At 55.6% G+C, this 20,052-nt stretch overlaps 1 protein-coding gene across 1 annotated transcript in view; it reads left to right on the top strand.

The window, feature by feature from the left end:
• Positions 1 to 20,052, top strand: part of IQGAP3 (IQ motif containing GTPase activating protein 3) — a 45,466-nt gene that overhangs the window by 7,689 nt on the left and 17,725 nt on the right. The window contains exons 6-27 of the mRNA XM_065573563.1: positions 1,302 to 1,369; positions 2,192 to 2,305; positions 2,862 to 3,040; positions 3,400 to 3,487; positions 4,726 to 4,889; positions 5,199 to 5,286; positions 6,372 to 6,535; positions 6,873 to 7,033; positions 7,704 to 7,828; positions 7,916 to 8,079; positions 8,550 to 8,640; positions 9,285 to 9,452; positions 10,342 to 10,484; positions 11,418 to 11,588; positions 12,229 to 12,312; positions 12,825 to 12,896; positions 14,519 to 14,588; positions 15,037 to 15,245; positions 17,015 to 17,167; positions 18,059 to 18,222; positions 18,939 to 19,163; positions 19,254 to 19,394. Of these exons, the coding sequence (XP_065429635.1) occupies positions 1,302 to 1,369; positions 2,192 to 2,305; positions 2,862 to 3,040; positions 3,400 to 3,487; positions 4,726 to 4,889; positions 5,199 to 5,286; positions 6,372 to 6,535; positions 6,873 to 7,033; positions 7,704 to 7,828; positions 7,916 to 8,079; positions 8,550 to 8,640; positions 9,285 to 9,452; positions 10,342 to 10,484; positions 11,418 to 11,588; positions 12,229 to 12,312; positions 12,825 to 12,896; positions 14,519 to 14,588; positions 15,037 to 15,245; positions 17,015 to 17,167; positions 18,059 to 18,222; positions 18,939 to 19,163; positions 19,254 to 19,394 (3,006 nt within the window). The remainder of the gene's footprint in view (positions 1 to 1,301; positions 1,370 to 2,191; positions 2,306 to 2,861; positions 3,041 to 3,399; positions 3,488 to 4,725; positions 4,890 to 5,198; positions 5,287 to 6,371; positions 6,536 to 6,872; positions 7,034 to 7,703; positions 7,829 to 7,915; positions 8,080 to 8,549; positions 8,641 to 9,284; positions 9,453 to 10,341; positions 10,485 to 11,417; positions 11,589 to 12,228; positions 12,313 to 12,824; positions 12,897 to 14,518; positions 14,589 to 15,036; positions 15,246 to 17,014; positions 17,168 to 18,058; positions 18,223 to 18,938; positions 19,164 to 19,253; positions 19,395 to 20,052) is intronic.

Consider the following 20,052-nt stretch of genomic DNA (forward strand, 5'->3'; position numbering starts at 1 on the left):
GGCCGCTGCGGGTGGCGGTGCTGCCTTCAGAGCTGGGCAGCAGGAGAGGGGCGGCTGCTGGCCGGGAGCCCAGCTCTGAAGGCAGTGCAGAAGTAAACATGGCAATACCGCGGTTCCCCTAAAATAACCTTGCAACCCCCCCTGCAACTCCCTTATGGGTCAGAACCCCCCATTTGAGAAACGTTGGTCTCCCTGGTGAAATCTGTGTAGTATAGGGTAAAAGCACACACAAGACCAGATTTCATGATCTGTGACGTGTTTTTCATGGCCACTAATTTGGTAGGGTCCTAGTTGTAGGAACTGAGGAGTTTTTTGCCTGTAGATTTTAATCAATGATACTTGCACCCTCTGGTGGCTGTTTTATGTTTATCTCCTGAGGCCAGTAATTCTCAGATTTGGGTCCCGATCCTTAAACTCCCATGCACGTGTTTAACTCCATGTCTGATAGACGACTCCCATGCGTGTCAAGTGAGGGCATGTGTGTGTCTCTGTGGGATCTGTGTGACTGGATTTAGGTATCCAATTCTATGCTTAGGCTCCCTGGCCTTTTTTTTCCCCCCCCCCCCCAGATTGTTCCCCAAAGGTGTTTCACTGCAGCTCCCATTGGCTGCCATGGGGTGGGGAGTTCGGTGCCTCTGACAATCCAGCCACTTACTCTAGGTGCCACAGACTCTAAATGCCATGACAAAATGTTATAAATATAATCCATGCAAAATATGGGGCATGGGTGTGTGTGTGTGTGTGTGTGCGCTCACACGCCATGTGCCCCATGCCCCTAAAGCCATTGGGTCTGGGCTGTTTCAGAGCAGAGGGGTGGGGTGATCCCAAAGCCGAGGGGAGAACACCCTGATAGCGTCCCCCACCCTTTTAAGCCAAGGGGGGTTCTGATTGAACACATGTGACTGGCAGAGGGGGGGAGAGATGGGGTCCAGTTTATTTTATTTTCCAAGGTCAAAGCAACCACCTCAGTCTCTCTGGAAGGCAGCAGACAGCCAGTCTGGGTCACAGAGTGCTGGTGTCTGTGCTTTACAAAGGGGTATCGTCCCTGTTTTACAGATTGGGAAACTGAGGCACGGGGAAGGGCTGTGACTTGCCTGAGGTCCTACAGTGAACCAGTCACAGAGCTGGCATTGTAGAACTTTGATTTCCCAGTTCTGTGTTCTAATGACCAGACCACGGAGCTTACTGTGCCATCTACTGTATGGATTAAAAAACCCTTTAGCGTGTGTGTGTTACCGTGTGTCAGGAAAAAACTGAATTGTTCAATTCATCCATGAAGTGTGTTTGTTTTAAATTTTCAGTTTATACTTGTTTAAGCTGGGGCTGGCTCCGCAGATCCAGGATTTATACGGGAAAGTGAACTTTACAGGTATGGGATGGTAAAGGACAAATCGGGGCTAGTTCCTGGGGGTTTCCTTGTTGACTCGAGCTGATCTGTGTTTACTGCTTGTATCTCTGGAATGGTTCTGCGGACGGGATGCTTCCGCAGGCTTTTTATTTATAAGGAGCTTTGTTTAAGCTGAGATACAAAAAAAGTCAATTTTCTATCTCTGTAGCTAACTAAGGAGATCAGTGGCCCATTGTGCCAGGTGCTGTACGTACACATGTTAAGAGACCGTTCCTGCCCTGAACTGTCTAAATAGACATGATGGACAAAGGGTGGGAGCGAAAATAGAAGCCCAGGGAGGGGGAAGTGACTTGCCCAAGGTCACAGGGTAGATCCGTGGCAAAGGTGGGAATAAAATCGAGGTGTCCTGCCCACTGGACCCCACACTCTCATTTGGGAGACTGGCTCCCTGTATGTACCCAATTCAGCGCCGTTGACAAAAGAGACAGACGCACATGCTGCTGCTGGCTCCGTTAGCTTTTCCCTTTTGGGTCACTGGATGTCTCTTTACCGTATGGCCCTGATTCTGCACCGGATCCCTGTGCACATGTACAGCTCCAGGGAAGCCTGTGGCACTGCATAGGGGGCTCCTGGTGCGGATTAAATTGGCTGATGTCCATTGACATCACCTGCCGGTTAGGGTGGGGGTTAAGTCTCTGTACAGTGCCTGGCATCCCCGGGGCCCGTTCCTGCTTGGGGCCTCTGCTTGCCATCCTCACGGTACATAGACATGTCAGAAAGAGTCTGGTGCCGGCCCTGGCCCAAACGGCCGTGTATTCGCTGACTGGGCTTGCTCTGTTCCAGAGGAGGAAATTAACAACATGAAGCGGGAGCTGGAGAAATACGGCCTCCAGATGCCAGCCTTCAGCAAGATCGGCGGGATTCTCGCCAGCGAGCTCTCCGTGGATGAAGCGGCAGGTGATTTTACTCCCTGGGTTGGTTTTCCTGCAGCGGCGCTCGTCTGAGTCCCTCCCTGGGGTCTTTTGGCTTAATCCAGCTCTGTAACCCCTGAATGCATTTGGCTTCTTTATGGGTCGGTCTAGGTCCGACTCAGCCCAAACCACAGGGCAAATGGTTGTCAAGGGAGAGTTAGGTGCATGCTGCTTAGACCCCCCGACTCCAGAAGAGTGGATCCCGCCTGTGGATCACAACCTTGCCTCCAGTCCGGGAGAGAGGTGGGACCCGTCGGCATCTCCCATTAGCTCCCTGCCTAGCGTGCTGGTTTTTGTGGATCCCGGTCCCAGGTGCCCCTCTCTCCCCCTGCATTGTATAGAGAGCAACCATCTCACCCAGGGTTTGTGGATTCTGGTGACTGTGTTTTTTTTCAAGCCCCCTGAAAGCCAGGAGTTGCAACGCTGTGTCCCTGTGTAGCTCCGGGCCGCAGATAAATGGAAAGACTCAAATCCTCTCGCTCCAGCCTCTGACCACACGATGCTCTTCTGTCTCTGTCTCTTTCTTGCTGCGTCTGGTCTAGTCCACGCCGCTGTCCTCGCCATCAACGAAGCTGTGGAGAGGGGGGGGGTGGAGCAGACCATGGCGGCCCTGCACAATCCCAGCGCCATGCTGCTCCACTTGCGAGAGAACCTCGCCGCCGTCTACCAGGAGATGCTGTACCAGGTGAAGATGGAGAAAGCTGGCAATGCCAGGAACCAGGTAAGGGCAGAGCCCTCGGTGAAAGGAGAAGCTCCGTTACCTGGTGGTAGCGGTAGGCTCTTATCTTATATGTGGACCACTGCGTTGTGATGTGCATCATGATCGGGGGGGATGCGCCTTGACACCTAAAATTCAGGGCTTGAGTCATCTTCGAAATGGATCAAGCAGGGCGGGTTTCTCTGCAGCCAGGAAAGGAAGTGGGCCAGATCCTCCAGGAGGGCTGGCCTAAAGCTGGCTGAGCTGGCCACAGGAGGAACGCTGGGTGGGCGGAGCTGGTGGATATGGGGGTGCAGTTGCAGAAAAGGGGTGCGCATCTAGGCCAAGATGTGCAATGGTGGGTGGCTTCTCCCTCTTCTCAGTACCTGCAGGAGAGCCCAGAAAGCGAGGATATTTACGACCGATGTCTGACTCAGGTTGAAATACAAGGGAACATCAACAAAGTCAACGGTGAGCAAAACAACCTCCCTCCCCCCCCCGAGCTGCTGGAGTAAATACGCTGCTTATTGAGCACGTCCCCTTGGCGGGGTAGATCTGCCCAACACTAACTAGCTCTCCCAAAAGGCTTTGTTTCACGTGAGACCCAGGCTGGGTTCTTCAGTGGGGGCATGGCCTCTGCTCCGGTTGTTTTCAGAGTCCTGGCTCGGAGCACTAGGCGGGGAATCTCTCCCTCCCCATTAGGGGGCAAAGGGTTTCATTTCAGGACATGGTTCCTTCACTGACTTCCCCTGGCACAAAGGGAATCCCTGAAGCAGGTAACCTGGGTAAACTCCTTATAAGAGCTTGTCTACACAGGGGTGGAGACGCTCCTATTCCAGGATGAGTGCCTTTATTGTGAATTAGTTGAACTCCGTTTTGGAAGTGGATTAATCAGGAATAGCTAATCCACTTTAAATTGATAGCCTTATTCCGGATCGTCTTTCATGTGTCGACAAGCCCTAATGCATTGCCCCTGGGTGGGTGGCTGGTAGCGGGGATCGAACCCCAGACCTCTGGATTTTTGAAGCCCAAGCCTCTAATACGTGAGTAGTTCTGTTGGCTGAAGTTGGGGCAGGCTCACGTTGGCCTAGTCATCAGTAGAGGTCAATGGAGCGCCACCTTGAGTGGATGGTGGCCTAGTGGTTAGCGCACTAGATTGGGATGCCTTAGACCTGGGTTCTATTCTCTCCTCTGCCACCACCCTGCTGGGTGACCTTGGAGAAGGCATGTCCCCCTCTGTGCCTCAGTTTCCCCCTTTGTACAATGAAGATCAAGATACTGACCTCCTTGGCGAAGAGCTCTGAGCTCTACTGACAAGAGCGCTTTGTCACTTGCGTTGCGGGTATGCTAGAAAAATCAAAGCTCGTGGGTCATCAGTAGGGGGCAGAGAGTCGCTCCATCAGCTGGCAGCAGTAGCAGGCTGTTCTCGGTGAGCCATCTGCTATAAGGGGACAGGATGTAGCTAGCATATTGCACAAATATCAACCCGCCCTTTCAAAACGGGCTCCTCGACAAAGGTCCAGCCACGGGACAGCTGACGTTCCAAGCCAGCCAGCGCAGTAAGTGGAGTCTAATCCCGTGCTCTGCCTGAGCCGACCCCCAGGCCTTTTAAATCCTCCCTCGCCAAAGGACGCTGACTCCAGGGCTCCGTGATACCAAGCGCCCCAGGCTAGTGGCTCTCTAGCGGTGTCTCCGTGCCTCTCTTCTAGTGCACGGAGCTCTGGAATACGTGGACGATGCTCTGGAGAGGCAGGACCCTCCAGCCTTGTGCCGGGCCCTGCAGGATCCCGTCCTGGCCCTGCGCGGTGTGCAGCGGGAGAACGCAGCCTGGTACTTGGATCAGCTGAGTACAGATCGGGAGCAGAAAGCACTGGTAAGGCCCAGCAGGGGAAGTAGCCTGCATACCGGAGCTGGGAGGAAAATTGCAGGGCTAGGAACCAAGTGGTGCTGTGGGCTCGAGCCCTAGCAGTCCAGACACCCTGTGCTGGGGCGGGTCTGGATCAAGTGAAAGCCCCATGCTCTAAAGGTTTCCTGTAACACATGGACATTCAGGAAGCCCTGCAGCCGGTCTGCATGTGAGCGACTTCCCGCGGAGGGATGGCAGGCGTGGCCCTGGGAGGGGAGTAGGCTGGCTGGGCCGGTCCCCCTTGTGTGCAACCTCCTGCTGCTTTCCTCCTTGCAGGAGCTGGGCTACGTGGACCTGCTGGAGCAGCAGGAGGTGCAGGCGGGGATCTACGCAGCCAATGAGAAGGGAGATCAGGAACATGCCAGTAAGTCCTGGCAAGTCCCCCATGCAGCGAAGGGGACTGGTACCGAGCTGGGGGTAGCCAGGGTCGCTGTGAATCTGAGGCCAGATCCAGGCTTCTCGGCCTCTGCCTGATGCATCTGGGGCTTGCTCCAGTTCCTAGTGACCCTCGCCACAAACCCCCTGTAACTGGTACCTTTGCTGGCCACCTCGCCAGAGAAGCCAATGAATCGTCGAGAGACGCCTGCCCCGCAGGGACTCCCTGTCTCCGTTCACTTGCTGCATTTGCTCCCGCTCCTGTCTTGGAAATGTTAACGCATTAGTGCCCCAGCCGGAGAGGGTCTGCACATCGTGCTTGGCATCTGGCTGCTATAGGGATGGGGCATGCGCCAGTTGGTAGGTAGAAGGAAGGTCGCTTGCATCACCTCTGGGAGCTCCTGGGGCTTGGGCCATCCCTAACTTGTGTCCCTGCTTACGGGGGACTTTGCCTGGCCCAATGGACCTATCCTGCCCCTGCCTTGCAATGCCGCCCTGTTGCCAAGGCAGCAAAGAGTTGCTAGGGCCAGTCCCGTGCCTGGGCAGAGCGCATCACGCCTGCCCCGAGTCCCCTGTGCAGCAGGCGAGCTGCTCAAAATGCACGTGGTACGGAAGAGTGTCTGGGTTGCAAAGCCCCGCGCAATAAGCAGAATTCAGGCAGCCCGGGCCTGCCTGGGCCCCAGATCTCCGCCCTCCCATGCCCCCGTCGTCCCAAATTCAACACCCCGCGATTATTGCCGCTGAACGGAACTGGGCAGGGCAATTCCTCCGTAGCCCAGAGCCGGGGCTCCAGGAGACCTGTGTCTTCGCTGGCGGGCTGGCAGCAGTGCTCCCCCTAACCCGGCTCCCGTCCGGACACGCAGCGGGGCTGTAACCTCCAGCTGCCGGGGTGGGGTGAAGCTGGAGCTGGACACGCAGCAGGGAGGCAGTCGCTCCGTGCCGCCGGAGGGTTAGTTTTTTGCAGCATGGCCGCTCCCGCTCAAGCGGCGTGAGCTTGGTTTGAGCGCTGCCTTAAGACCAGCCCCGAGTTTCGCCCCCCGGTTAATTTGCCTCGTTTGTCCCGCTGGCGCGCAGTGAGGCAGGCCGTGAGCCGCATCAACGCTTCGATCCGCCGGGGGGAGGCGACGGAGACGGTGCGAGAATTGATGAGCCCCGAGGCCCAGCTCCCCGAGGCATTTCCCTTCGCCGCCCAGCTGTACCAGCACGAGCTGGCCCTGCTACAGCAACACCATCCGCAGGTGAGGAGAGGGCAGCGTCTCTGGGGGCGGGGGAAAGAGGAGAGGTGACAGAGGCTGTCAGACAGTCGGCTCTTTGCTGCTGTCCTGGGGGCCACCTTCACAAGCATGCACTTCCCAGACTGCAGTCCCTGCAGGGGAATCGCTACAGCTCATTGGCCTAGTGCTGAAAGCCCTCGACCGGAGATCTGGCTTCAATCTCTGCCACAGACAGCATGGGACAAGTCTCTCTGTGCCTCAGTTTCCCCCACTGTAAATGGATTCGTGTTGGGAACTGTAGGGATTGGGGGGCAGAAAAGGATCATTGTTGTGTGTGCCCGTCCCCTCCCCGTTTCTGCAGGGTGAGTTGGGGCAGGAGGAACTCTACGTTGCAGTGGAGATGCTCTCGGCCGTGGCGCTGATCGACCGGGCGCTGGAAGCTGGGGACGTCTATGGATTCTGGAGTAGCCTGGTCAGCCCTGCCCTGGGCCTATCTGACATCGAGGATGCAAACGCGCAGCGGTAATTGGGTGGATCTGAGTGGGAATGATGCCCCGTGTACCGATTCCAGTGGAGTGAATTGGCCGTGAATGAGTTAAAAGGCTTTGTGGCATTTAAAAATGGCAGAGCCAGGCCCCTGACGGTTGTGAGGTGGGTCGAGCTGGGTGGGGAGATTTCTGAGGCTGTGAAACAGGACCTGCAGGAACTCACGACCTGAATGGTTAAACTCTGTCTGGAACCTGGTTCTGTTACCAGATGTCATCTGGGGCTGGCTGCAGATCTTCCCAGGAGCCACCACTTGTACCCAGCTTCCTGAAGGTCAGGTGGCAAGAGAGGGATCTGTTGCTGGAGGAGAAAACAATGTTGGTCTTATGCTAAGAGAGTTAGGGGTGAATTTGTGTATGGAAGTCAGGACTCCTGGGTTCTATTCCTGCCTGTGGCAGGAGGGGGGATGGTCTGGGTGGCCAAAGCCGGGACTAAGAGTCGGAACTGCTGGGTTCCATTCTTAGCTATGTTATTGGCTCAACGCGTGACCTTCACTGCTCTGTGCCTCAGTTTCCCCATTTTGGAAACCAAGAGACTGCCTCCTGCGGCGGGGCGTTTTGACGTTTTCTGACGGCGTTTTTCAGACCCTTGGATGTGGGACCTTTCAGTCCCGTGCTAAGCACTGGCTCTGTCTTTCCCCTTTCAGCTATTTTGACGACTTGTTGAAACTGAAGCACCGGTCTGGGAAAGCCGGGGTTGCGTTCCTGAGCTGGAACGACATCCAGGCCTGCGTGAACAGCGCCAACTCGGCGGTGCAAGACGAAAACGACAGTAAGTGGCTTTTATCCCTGAGCGTTGGGGCTCCGTGAGCTGTAGTGAGCTCGGAATCACCGGCTGTCTTTGTTTTTCCTGGCGCAGAGATCCTCGCCATCAGACTGATCAACGAGGCGCTGGCGCAGGACGACCCGGAGAAGACGCTCACTGCTCTGCTGCTGCCCTCTGCCGGGTTCTCTGCCGTGACTCTCCCGGGAGCGAGGCGTTACCACCATGTCCTGACCGCTGCGCTAAGGCAGAAAGCCCAGGTAAGACTGTCGGTGTTGCGTTGCCGAGACCAGCTGGCTAGGGAAGGGGTGGAAGGGCTGTTGCTTGGGACACGTTAAAACCAGCGTGTGGCAGAAAACGATCCAGCTGGATAGATGTGCGGGACGGGGGAGAACTGTCATTCCAAGGCTGGGTTAAGGATTCACATTCCTGGCAGTGGCCTTTGGCCCTGGGTTAGAAGCCCAAAGTCACAGGGCCACATGGGGAATTTCTGCCTTTTTGTCTCCAGGCTCTTGCCTGCGTCTTGCTCCACCTGGTTCCAAAAGGTCCCATTGCATTTTCCACAAGAGCCCTGGGGCCTTGAAGCCAAATTCCTCCCACTCCGTTAAATGCTGTTTTTGCCAGCCGCCCCTTCCCCAGAGGTGGCTGCATCTCCGTGACGGAAGCACTGCCTCTGCGTGCGGTTTGTAAAGATTCCCCGGCTCATCCCTTTGTGCCTCCTGTCTCCTAGGTGACCGGAGATGATGGAGCAGCTCTCTGGTGGGAGGAGATCCAACAAGGGGTTTCCAAGGCCAATCAGGACACGGAGGCAGCCAGGAGACGTAAGGGCTCGGACGCTAACTTGGAGCAGGTTCAAGCTGGCGCTGAAGCCCGGCGCTCTTTCGTTACTCCCCTGCGTGCCAAGAAATGCAGGACGGGGAGAGACTCTCGAGCCCGGTGATGCTGGTCTTTCCACCCTCCCTGAATCTCCAGGGCTAGCGAGATACTCTCCGCCGAGGTCTTAAGGGATCAGGGTAGGCCCTGCGAGATGAGCTAGGCTCGGGGGTTCTGGGATGCTGACCCATAACCTGCGGCAGTGAACGCCACTGAACGCTGTGCCAGTGGCGATCCTTCCGAGACGTCTTGCTTCTCCCCTGATCCTCCGATTGCCATCTGACTTGGAGCAGCCCCTAGGAACCTGTTCTCTGTACCATCTGGAATCCACATTCCCCAGGGGCGTAAAGGGTTAATCTCCTTCTCCAAAGCTTCATGCAACCGGCTGCCAACTACTCACTGGGAATGGCTGTTGGAAAGGTGGACTGGGCTGCCGATGCAGCAGGAACTCGGCTGTTGGAAGCTTGGAGACCACTGGCCGTGGTGACCTGCTTCCAGGCAGGCCTGGACCAAGCTGGGCTCGCTGTGGGGTGTGTGGATGAATGCACCCTCTTCCTTTTCTAACCCCTTCCTTCCCCGTCTCTTCCCATAGTGGCTCTAGGCATTGCTGCCATCAACCAGGCCATAAAAGAAGGGAAGCCGGCTCAGACGGCACGCGTGCTGTGTAACCCGGACGTCTCCCTGCGCGGCGTCGTGGCAGAATGTGCAGGGGCCTACCAGGCCCAGCTCGCCACCCTCCTGGCTACCAAGAGACAAGCAGGTAAAAGGCTCCTGACTCCTCTGACCCTGAAAACGGCGGGGGCGGGGCTGAGTCGCCAGCTGCTGGCGTTGGTTCGCCTCGAACATCCATAGCTCTTTGGGGCAGGGAGCATTCTGTGTCCGTGCAGCGCCTAGCGCCGCGGGCCCTGGTCCGTGACTGGGACCCCGAGGGGCTACCGCAGTCCAGAGCCATAACGCCCCATTTCCACGCACTCCACAGGAAAGACGTGGCCGACCCTAAAGCTCTGACTGCCAGAAGCCAAGAGGGGAAGACTGGGTGGTCTTGCTAGCTGCCCTGGTTTGTACGCTCCCCCCTGACGCTCTGGTACCAGCTGCTGTCCTGGGCTAGCTGGACCATTGGGCTGCCCCAGTATGGCCAGTTGTGGGGACGTCAGCCAGGGGAGGCTGAACGTGGGGGATGGCCTAGTGGTTGGGGCCCTAGCCTGGGATTTGGGAGACCCAGCTTTGCCACGGACTCTGGGCGAGTCTCTCTGTGCCTCAGTTCCCACTTGAGGAGGAGGAGGATGGGTGACCGCGAGGGGAGAAATAGCACAAGCCAGATGTCAAAAGCAGAGAGGGGGCTGGCAGATAGTTGCTATAGGAAGGGCATCTGATGCGAGAGAGAAGGTCTCTTGCTCTGGATGTATGTGGGGAGAGCAGGGAGTGGAAAGCCGAACTCTGAAGCTGGGGACAGGGCTATAGAGAGCTGCCTAAATGTTCCCTCAGCTGAGCCTTGGTTTCAAAACCTGATCGGAGGCCGCCGAAATCCACTTTGCTGCTGGGATCGGTTTAACCCTGCGGCTGCCTCTCCTCTTGCCTTGTTCGTGTATGTGTGTGGAGCTCTATTAACGCTCTCCTTCCCCTAATCCTGTCCCAACGGCAACGCTCAGGGAACGCCAAACGCCACTGGGTCAGACACCAGTTGAAAGATGGCAGCGTGTATTACTTCAGCCTGCAGAGCTTCGAAGGCAGCTGGGAGCGGCCGCGTGACTCTGTCCTGAACTCCACCCACCTCAGCCGGGAGGAAATCCAGGTGAGGGGCTGTGATCAAAGCCCTCGTGTCTGGAGTAGTGCCAAAGAGTCTGGCTTGCTGCTGCCGGGCCCTGGATGTTGATCCGCGAGGCGTCCAGGCTAACGGGCTGTGTGTTAAATGCTCTGGCTGCATCCATGGTTCTAGCCCGTTATCCCACTGGGACATGCCGGAGCACTTCAGAGATGTTAATAACAAAGCCATTCGTTCTCCAGCCCTCTTGTTCTGCCCAGAGGCTTGCAAGAGAGATTGGGTCATATCACTGGAAGCAACAATCCCAACTCTTAAACATCCGGCTCATGGGAGTTGCCAGACTGGATGAGACCTGGGGTCCATCTAGCCCAGTGACCTATCTCCAGCAGCGGTACCAGCTGCTTCAGAGGAAGGCGCAAGAATCCCGCTGTTACAGGATAACCTGCCCATGGGAGATGTTTCCTCCTGACCCCGTTAGAGATTCTCATGCCCTGAAGCATGCGGGTTTCTAGTGCTTCCAAAAGCCAAGGGATATTTTTATGCACTCTCCAGCCGTAGGATTATCCAATCCTGTCACTGAATCCTGCTAGCATACAGATGCCCCCGAGTTACGCAAACCCGATTTATGCAAAATTCGACATGCAAAATTCGAGTTTTGCGTAAGTCGGGGAGCGTCTGTACATACTTTAGGATGTAACACACTGGCAAAGTGTGCTTCTGTCTCCCTCTATTGGCTGAACTGAGTAAGAAGCTTATGAGTCTGTCTCTGCCTTTGAGCTGATTGGATCTGGTCCTTCAGCTCAAAACAGCAGCGGATCGTGCTTTTTAGGTCCAGATGGCCTGGGTTCAACCCCAGCTGCTGACCCAGCTGGGGGTGTTCCCTTCTCATTGGTGGATGGTGTACGTGCGTCTGACGCATACAAAGTCTTCCTGAACTGATCTGTCTCTCTCCTATCTCTGCAGTCGACGATCACGGAAGTGACCACGGCCCACGACCAGGAACGCCTCTGGGAATCCAACGCTGGATTCGTCGTGAGGCTGCAGGCCCGCATGAGGGGCTACCTGGTCCGCCAGGAATTCGTGGCCCGCAGACACCTGTTGCGGGAGCAGTTACCCGCTGTTATCAAAATTCAAGTGAGGAGCGCTGCCAGACTGCCAAGCCGATCACACGCTGACATGCACGACATCATTTATATAGCGCTGGGTCTTCAGGGTGTTGTACAGGCATCCTGACCATTTCCCGTATTACCCCTTATTTACAGAGAGGAGAACACCTTTATTATTCATCCTGTCTATTATGGTAGGGCATCAGGACCGGACAAGAACGGGGGACCTGTGCGCTAGGTGCTGTACAGGGTGATCACCAGTCCCTACCTCAAAGAGCTTGCCACCTGAGAAGACACACCCGGGGAGGGGGAAGGGTGGAACGTGTGTTCCACGTTCAGCAGTGCAATGGTGACAGTTGAAGGCCTGTATTTTTTCCATAGCCGCCTCTCTCTTTGGGGGCTTGCAGCCTGGGTTTTGGGAGGGGGTGCCGACCCTGGTTTCGTAGGCTCTGTTGAAGACTAACCGAGGCAGGATGAGCTGAGGAGTAGGGGTTGTTGGGAGTATTCTGTGCTCTCCCGAGGGCAGCTTGGAGGTGTGAGGATTTCCTCCTGTGGGTACAGACCAGGCCTTCCCAGACTGGAAGCTGGTGCCTTGGGTCACCCCAGAAATGTCACGCTGTAGTTGATTTGTGTGTGATATATTTTTTTTTTCCTCTTGGGGTATCCAGTCATGCTGGAGAGGCTACAGACAGCGCAGCGCTTACCTGCAAAGATTACGGTACTTGCAAAAAACCAGAGATGCTGTGATAAAGGTACTGGAGCCTTGTCTGCTTCTGTAACCCACCCCCCCCACACACACACACCCTGCTCCTCTGTTTTCTAGTAGCAACAACATCCTATTTGCAGCTATTTTCCCCGTCTAGATATGGGAATCCCTGTGGAGATGCAGCCACCTCTGGGTGGAATGTAGCCGCTGTTTGACAGCAACAAGAATACATTGTTCACTTCTGTCCTAAGTCACTGCATCTAGTTGCAGGGGGAGTTTTAGGGAGGCAGGACATGGCTTCCCAAACTGGATGTTGACCCCAGGTGGGTGACACCCAAAATTCTTGCAGATAGCGCTACAGTGGTCAAGAATCTTGGCGTTATCTGTGATCAGAAAAGACACCCGGGTGAGCCCAGCGCCCCCTAGTGCTGTGTAGATGGACTAAGGGAGCCTAAGTGAAATGGATCCAATCGTTGTCTCAGAGAATACCCTCCAAGGCTTCCCGTGTCCAGTTAAAATGGCCAAATCCGTCTCTCCTCTTCTGTTCCCTCCTCTCAGATCCAGGCATATGTGAGGATGTGGCGAGCTCGTAAAAGGTACCGGGAACGGCTGCGCTACTTCAGGAAGAACGTGAGTGGCTGATCCGTGAGGGCAAGTGAAAATATAACCCCAGAGGCTCTGAAAAGAGCCTCTTGCAAATAGACTAAGGGTACGTCCACACTTGGCGCGGGGGGGGGTGATCCCCAGCTCAAGGAGATGTCATTGAGCTAGCATGCTTAGCTTATGGGCCAGTCACCCCGAGCGCGTGCTAGGTATGTACTCAGGACGCCTCGCCCATGCTACCATGGCTACGTGCTATTTTTAGCAAGCGAGCTTGCTGAGAGCTGGCGCGAGTGTGTTACATCCCCAGCTCGAAGTGTAAACGTACCCCGAGAGTCCTTAGGCCCTCTTCTTCCTCTGCCTGAGGGAGACACTCAAATCCTCTTGTATCTTGTGCTGGAGCAAAGAGGAGCCCTCTGAAAGTGAAACAGCTAAATAACTGTGTGGCGTTCCAGCATGGGACCTGGGGATGAGGGAGGAGCTTTGTGTTTCTAGGTGGGGGGGCTAGAATTTGCCCTTAGGTTGAAATCTGCAGGAAAAGAATCTGATGAAGAGGAAGGGGTGGGGATGTGTCCAGGTCCAAAGGCCCACATTTGTCAGTGTCTAGTGAGCCTGGGTGCCGGATGAGAGCCACCTCAAGAAGGCTGATTTTCAGACAGGACTGAGTGTGTTGTTTTGAGGATGGTGTCGGAATGGCAAGCCACATGTGTGTGTTTGGTTATGTGGTTCCTTCATTCCTGGCCCTGCTCACAGACTAGGGGGTTCTTGAGGAAGTGTTTGATCAGAAGAGCTGGTAAAGTCCCAGTTTAAAGCAAGGTGGGGTGAGTGGTGCCTCGCTGACATAGGGAGCAGTCTGTTTTCTCTCTCTCTGTTTTTGGGTTCTTGTGTGTTTATCATTCTGAATTCTAAGACATAAAGTTGTGACGTTGCAACCTTCTAGCAAAAGGATTTAGGTTTTTAATCTAACTTCTGTGTGTGTGAACATCACACCGAGCACTCTCCCTCTGTAAATCAGACCCCTTTAAGACCTCTCAGGTGTGGCACCCAAGGTTGCTAATCCCTTTTGAAAGTTTGGGGTAAAGGGGTGTGGGGTAGGGAAGTCTGTTGCCTGCGAAAATTAAGAAGCTGAGTGTCTGGAGTTCATTTAGCCTGTTGCCAAATGTAGCGGCTCCTGAAGAAAGCAACAGCCGGTAAGACCCAGGGTAAAATTTTCAAAAGCATCTAAATGATTGGCTCCTAAGTCCTGTTGACTTAGATGCTTTTGGAATTTTTACCCTCAGCACTCTGCTAACATATAAACCCTCGCAAATCCCCTGTGAACCAGGAAGAGAGTAAACCCACTTCACAGATGAAGGGGAAATTGAGGCAGAGGGCGGGTCAATGACTTGCTCAAAGCACACAGCCTCACATCGAAGACTAGAACCCAGGAGTCCTGACTCCCTGCCCCATGCTCAGACCATTTTCTCAGGCATCTGGCTAGGAGTTCACTGTCTAGAAGGATCCCGTTGAGTACGCTCCCTCTGCCTGACACCCCAGCTAATCAGTTTGCTAGTTGCATGGCTGGTATATATATTTTTTCTCTCTTTACATTTGCTGCCTGCCACGGGGACGCTGTAGGAAACATCCCTCTTCCCCTTTGTTTGTCTTGGCAGATTAATGCTGTAATTAAAATCCAGGCTTTTGTGAGAGCTAACAAGGCCCGTGGGGATTACAGAATGTTGGGTAAGTGCCTGCCTGTCTAGGTTTTATTTAATACAGATGTGGCTTTAATTAATCGCAAGGATGTTGCCTTCTCATTACCATTCCTACACTTCGGGTATGGGCTGAAGCCCCCTTTGCACAGCACCAGACTACAGGGACTGCAGAGACCAGGCCAGCCCTGGTGTAAAGTGGAGCAGCCCTGAGGCTGCTCTAACTTCAGGCTGTTTCTCCTAAGGGAGCTTGGAATCAACAGATAGCCACATAGCAGCATGCTCTGGCTTCACCCCCTATCCATGCCTGTGCTGGGAGCAGGCGTAGAGCCCTTGCACTAGCTCCATGCCAGCCGGGGAGGCCCTGGTTCCCATTTCCACCCACTTTTTAAGGCCCCTTTATGCTGGCCCTGAGCATGACAAGCCCTCAGTAGCCATTTAACCGCATTCAAGGGAGAGTTCCCTCTGTCCCCTGCCAGTCCACGCCAGGGACCCGCCACTGAGCATCGTCCGGCGCTTCGCCCACCTGCTGGAGCAGAGCCAGCACGACTTCTGGGAGGAGTCGGAGCTGCTGAAGCTGCGGGAGGAGGTGGTGAAGAGGATCCGCTCCAACCAGCAGCTGGAGAGCGACCTCAACCTTATGGACATCAAGATCGGGCTTCTGGTTAAGAACAGGATCACACTGCAGGTCAGGGGGTCATCGGGCGGTGTGTGTGTGTGGGGGGGGGGTAGTTCAGCTGTCCCATGGCTTTTCCTCCACGAACCCTACTTTCCCATTCAGGGGCCAGGCTCTGCTCTCCGTTACACCAGTGTGATTCTGGCGTCGCTCCCCTGGACTGGACTAAAGCTGGGGTTCCTTAATCCCCTAGGCTCCTTTTATGTGCTTGTCTGTGCCTCTGGAAAACCTCCTCCCAAATCCAGCCCAGGTGTAGACATGGAGCTATGCCTGCTTGTGCCAGAACTGAGTTTGGCCCTTCGGGCTTATCTCGGTTCAGGGCAAGTGCACCTGTGTTCCCGCTCTGTAATCTACCAAGGGCACCCAGCTCGCCAGTTGTCCCCTCTCAGGTGGAGATCCGCATCCCTCTCTCTCCTGACCAGGGTATCTACGCTGCCCAGCGCCCTGATTATACTGGGAGTTCCCTAGCAAGTCAGACTGCTTAAGCAGGCCTGCTTTGCTTTTCCCCCGGAGGTGTAAGTGACCACCCAGCCCTTTCTAAGCAAGCAGATTTATTCTTCAGGTGAAAGCATGACTGAGAAAACACAGATTTAAAAACAATGAAACCTACATGTGCGCTAACAAGCTGACCAGAGATCAACCGAGGTCCATTAACAGCTCTGGTTGGCGGTCAGTCCTTCAAACCCCAGCCAGGGGATTTTCTACAGTCACAAGTTCATAACAGCTGGTAGCAAAGAAGAAGCCCACCTCCCCTGCCCCATGAATCAGCCAAGTCCTTCCAACCCTTCCCAGGAAGGACTGCCCCCCCACCCTCCCTTGGACAGAAGGGCCCATCTGTTTGCTGGATCTGAAAGCAGGCCCTGAGTCTGTTCAAACTCAGGGGTTTTCTTGGTTGGTTCTCTAGAGAACCCAGTGTGAACCAGTATATGCCAGCCTCTCCGGCCGGGGGCACCTCTTGGGAGCTGTTACAACCTGAGGGACTTTGCCTAATCACACCGCCCACCCCTGTCCCTGGAGGGCTGGGGTTTCCCCTCCTCCATGGAATTGCATGTGATCCCTGCCCTACAACGCTACCTAACCTGAATTAGACGTAACTTAATGCGATGACATTTGTCCAGGTTATTGCCATATCTGTCACAGGGCTTAATCCAGAATCCACGCAAGTTAGCGGGAATCTTTCCCCTGATTTCAGGGGGCTTCGGATCCAGCCCCCGATGAGCTGGGTCAATGTATAAGAGTTGCGTATTTATTTTTATTTTGTGGGGCTTTTCATCCATGTGCCTCAAAGCGGGTCAATATCACCATCCCTTCTTTTTACCAGTGGGGAAACTGAGGCACAGGGCAGTGACTCACCCAGCAGGCCAGCGGCAGAGCTGGGAATAGACCCCGGTGTCCGGACTACCGGTCCGGCGCTACGCACTAAGTCACGCTGCCTGCTGTTGAGGTCGGCAGCACCTTGCTGACTTGCCCGAGGCCTGTTGGGGAACAGGGAGCCTGCCAACTGCATGCAGAGCGAGCCAGGCCTCCGCCGTGCATGTGGAGCTGGTGGGTGTGGTTTGATGGGGGATGAATTTCCCCGTGGTGTGTAAACGGCAAAGCTGCGTGAATCCCAAGGCCCGAAGGGGTGGCATTTTCCCAGAGGATTTAGGAGCACAATTCCCATTGCAAGTCCAATGAGACCCGTGCTCCCAAATCACTTGGTGTCAATGGGGCGGATGCTCCTAAATCACTTAGGCGCTCTTGCCTCCCTCCCCCTTATCTGCTCGCCTGCCCCACGACAGGAGGTGGTTTCCCACTGCAAGAAGCTGACGAAGAAGAACAAAGAGCAACTGTCCGACCTGATGGCCATCGACAAACACAAGGGGCTCAAGTCGCTCAGCAAGGAGAAGCGTCAGAAGCTGGAGGCCTATCAGCACCTCTTCTACCTGCTGCAGGTGAGCTGGCTGCTGGGTTTGGGGGGGGCGGGAACAGTCTGCATCCCCCCCCCGCCCCACCCATCTGGTCACGTGCCTGCTGCCTCGGTTTCCCTGGAGGGACTGCATGTGGGCTCAGGGAGTCCGCGCACAACCCCGTCTTCGGGCATGGGGTTACCAACAGGTCGGCGTCCGATCGAATGGAAACCCTGCCCGGCCGGGATTCTGCTGCCTCGGCCTTTCCTAAAGCCACACCCGGCTGAGGCAGCGGCTGCTGCAAATGTCGTCTTCTCGCTGACGCAGAAGTGGGGTGCGGTTCCCCAAATCGATTCCCCGCCGTTGCCGGGGCCTGGGCACTGCTGGCACCTGGGGCTCTTGATCCAATAGTCCCTTCTGGCCCTACGCTCTGCAGATTCCCTCCCCAGCGCCTTCCTCTCCCCTTCTCTGTCTGGACCAGCTCCCTCCTTAAAAGGAAGCGCCACCTCTGAGTTACCATCACCGGATGCTTTGTCACCTGCCCCAGCCAGTGCAGGGATGCGGGCGTGCACCCCAGCGGGCTGCGACACTGGGATCTGCTCATTAGTTTTCCTGCGATGGGTGTCAATTTGTTATCTAGTATTACGGTAGCACCTAGAGGCCATAACCGATCAGGGCCCCATTGTTCTAGGCCTGCATGTGAACATAGCAAGAGACAGTCCCTGTTCCAAAGAGCTTTGTCTAATCAAGCAAGACAAAGGATGGGAGGGCATGGAGAGGGGAAGTGACTTGCCCGAGGTCACCCAGCAGAGCTGCAAAGAGAACCCAGGTCTCCTGACTCCCAGTCCAGGGCTGTATTCGCCAGAGCACGCTGACTGTTCCAGCCCTCGGACCCCAGGATAACCCTCCTCTTTAACGCCTCTCCTCTGTCCGCAGACCCACCCTGTGTACCTGGCTAAGCTGATTTTCCAGATGCCCCAGAACAAGTCGACCAAGTTCATGGAATCGGTGGTCTTCACGCTCTACAACTACGCGTCCAACCCCAGAGAGGCCTACCTGCTCCTTCAGCTCTTCAAAACCGCCCTGCAGGAGGAGATCAGGTAAGTGCTACGGGCACATACCATCGGCTAGGGAGGCCAAGACCAGGACTGCCCTGATACCAGGGCTTGAATGCCTGTCTGTCTTAAGGAGCTGGCAGTCTGTCTCTTCCCTGCATTCAGATGAAACCATCTCAGATGCCTCTGGTATTCCTAGATCCCTCTGAGACACGTGGATGCCTAGGAGTCAACAGAACGCTCCCTAGCTGTCCGTGCAAGGATGTAGGGCTAGGTCCTGTCCAAACTCCTATTGACTAGGTTTTGGCGCTTATCCCCCTCAGGGGATGGCTGGCCTGCAATCAGGTGTGTGATTGCACCATGTGTAGACAGACCCGAGCTGGCTTTAATCTACGTCGCTTGGGCATCCACAGCAGGACGGCTGCATAAGCCGGCCTGAGACCTCGGGCGTGCGCTCAGGCAGCGAGCCCGTGCGGCCGTGGCTTCGCCGCTCTTGGTGCCCAAGTTGGCTCAGGTGTGTCTACACATGCTGTAGGGTTTAGTGCGGCCGGGCCTTTAGCGTCTGAGCACCAAAGTCTCTGAGGGGCATGGACACCCTCCTTGGACTAATCTAGACACGCAGGAGGTAGGCTGATTCCACAGCTTGGCAGATCCCGAAGGCACCATAACTGCGCTGCTTGTCTTCAGTGGCTATTTGTTTGTGCTGGCTGCAGCTCTGAGCCCAGATCAGAGTTTTGTCCTTTCTCACCCCCACCGTCCAGGTCCAAAGTCGACCAGCTCCGTGACATCCTAACGGGGAACCCCACCGTGATCCGGCTGGTGGTGAGCTTTTACCGGAATGCCCGCGGGCAGAACGCCTTGCGTCAGATCCTGGGCAGCCCCGTGCAGGAGGTTCTGCAGGACAGAACCCTCAGCATCCGCACCAACCCCGTGGACATCTACAAGGCCTGGATCAACCAGCTGGAGTCTCAGAGCGGACAGAAGAGGTCAGGCCCGGCCCACGCCCAGCCTCGCCACAGAGGCCACGTTGGCTTGCCCTGTGCTGACGCTTAAGGGTGTCTTTCTTCTATCCACAGCAAGCTCCCATATGATGTTAGCCCCGAGCAGGCCCTGAGCCACCCCGAGGTTCAGCGTCGGCTGGACATCTCCATCCGCAACCTCCTGGCAGTGACGGACAAGTTCCTCTCTGCCATCACCTCTTCCGTGGACAAAATTCCGTAGGTAGCCCCGGGCCTGTCTGTTATAGCCGGTGAGGCAGCGTGGCCTACTGGAGAGGGTACTGGGCCGCGAGCTAGAGGTTTACTCCCAGCCCCGGACTTGCTGTATGACCTGGAGCGAGTCATGGCTCTGCTCCGTGCCTCAGTTTCCCCATATGTAAAGCCAGTCCTGACCTTCCTCCATGGAGCGCTCAGACCTGCAGAGGAAAGGGGTCAAGCAGGACTCTTCGTGCTAGTTTAATTAATTAATGCCAAATTCCTGGAGTGCGGCAGCTCTTTCTGCAGTTCACATCCCGGTAATGGAGGGGGAGCATTTCCTTCAGAGGAGGAGTGGGATCTAGCGGTTAAAATGTGGGACTGGGAGTTGGAGAGACTTGAGCTTCCTCCTTGCCTGACCTTGGGCAAGTTGTGCCTCAGTTTCCCCCCTGTAAAATGGGGATAATACTTTGGGTAATACTCTGCACCTCCATACGCAAGAGGGTGGTGCCATGGAGATTACCTAAGAGATAGCAGAGGGCTTTGAGAGCTCTCGGAGAGGCTCGCCGGGTGGCATATGGCACCACAGGCTGGCCTGACATGCAGGAAGACGCCCCTAAAGAGCTTACACTGTCCTTTAGGCAAGGTCTGGCCCAGGGAGCGCCGGGCTTGGCTTGGGTTT

This window comes from Chrysemys picta, chromosome 20 (genome assembly GCF_011386835.1).
Source record: "Chrysemys picta bellii isolate R12L10 chromosome 20, ASM1138683v2, whole genome shotgun sequence".
Taxonomy (NCBI): domain Eukaryota; kingdom Metazoa; phylum Chordata; order Testudines; family Emydidae; genus Chrysemys; species Chrysemys picta.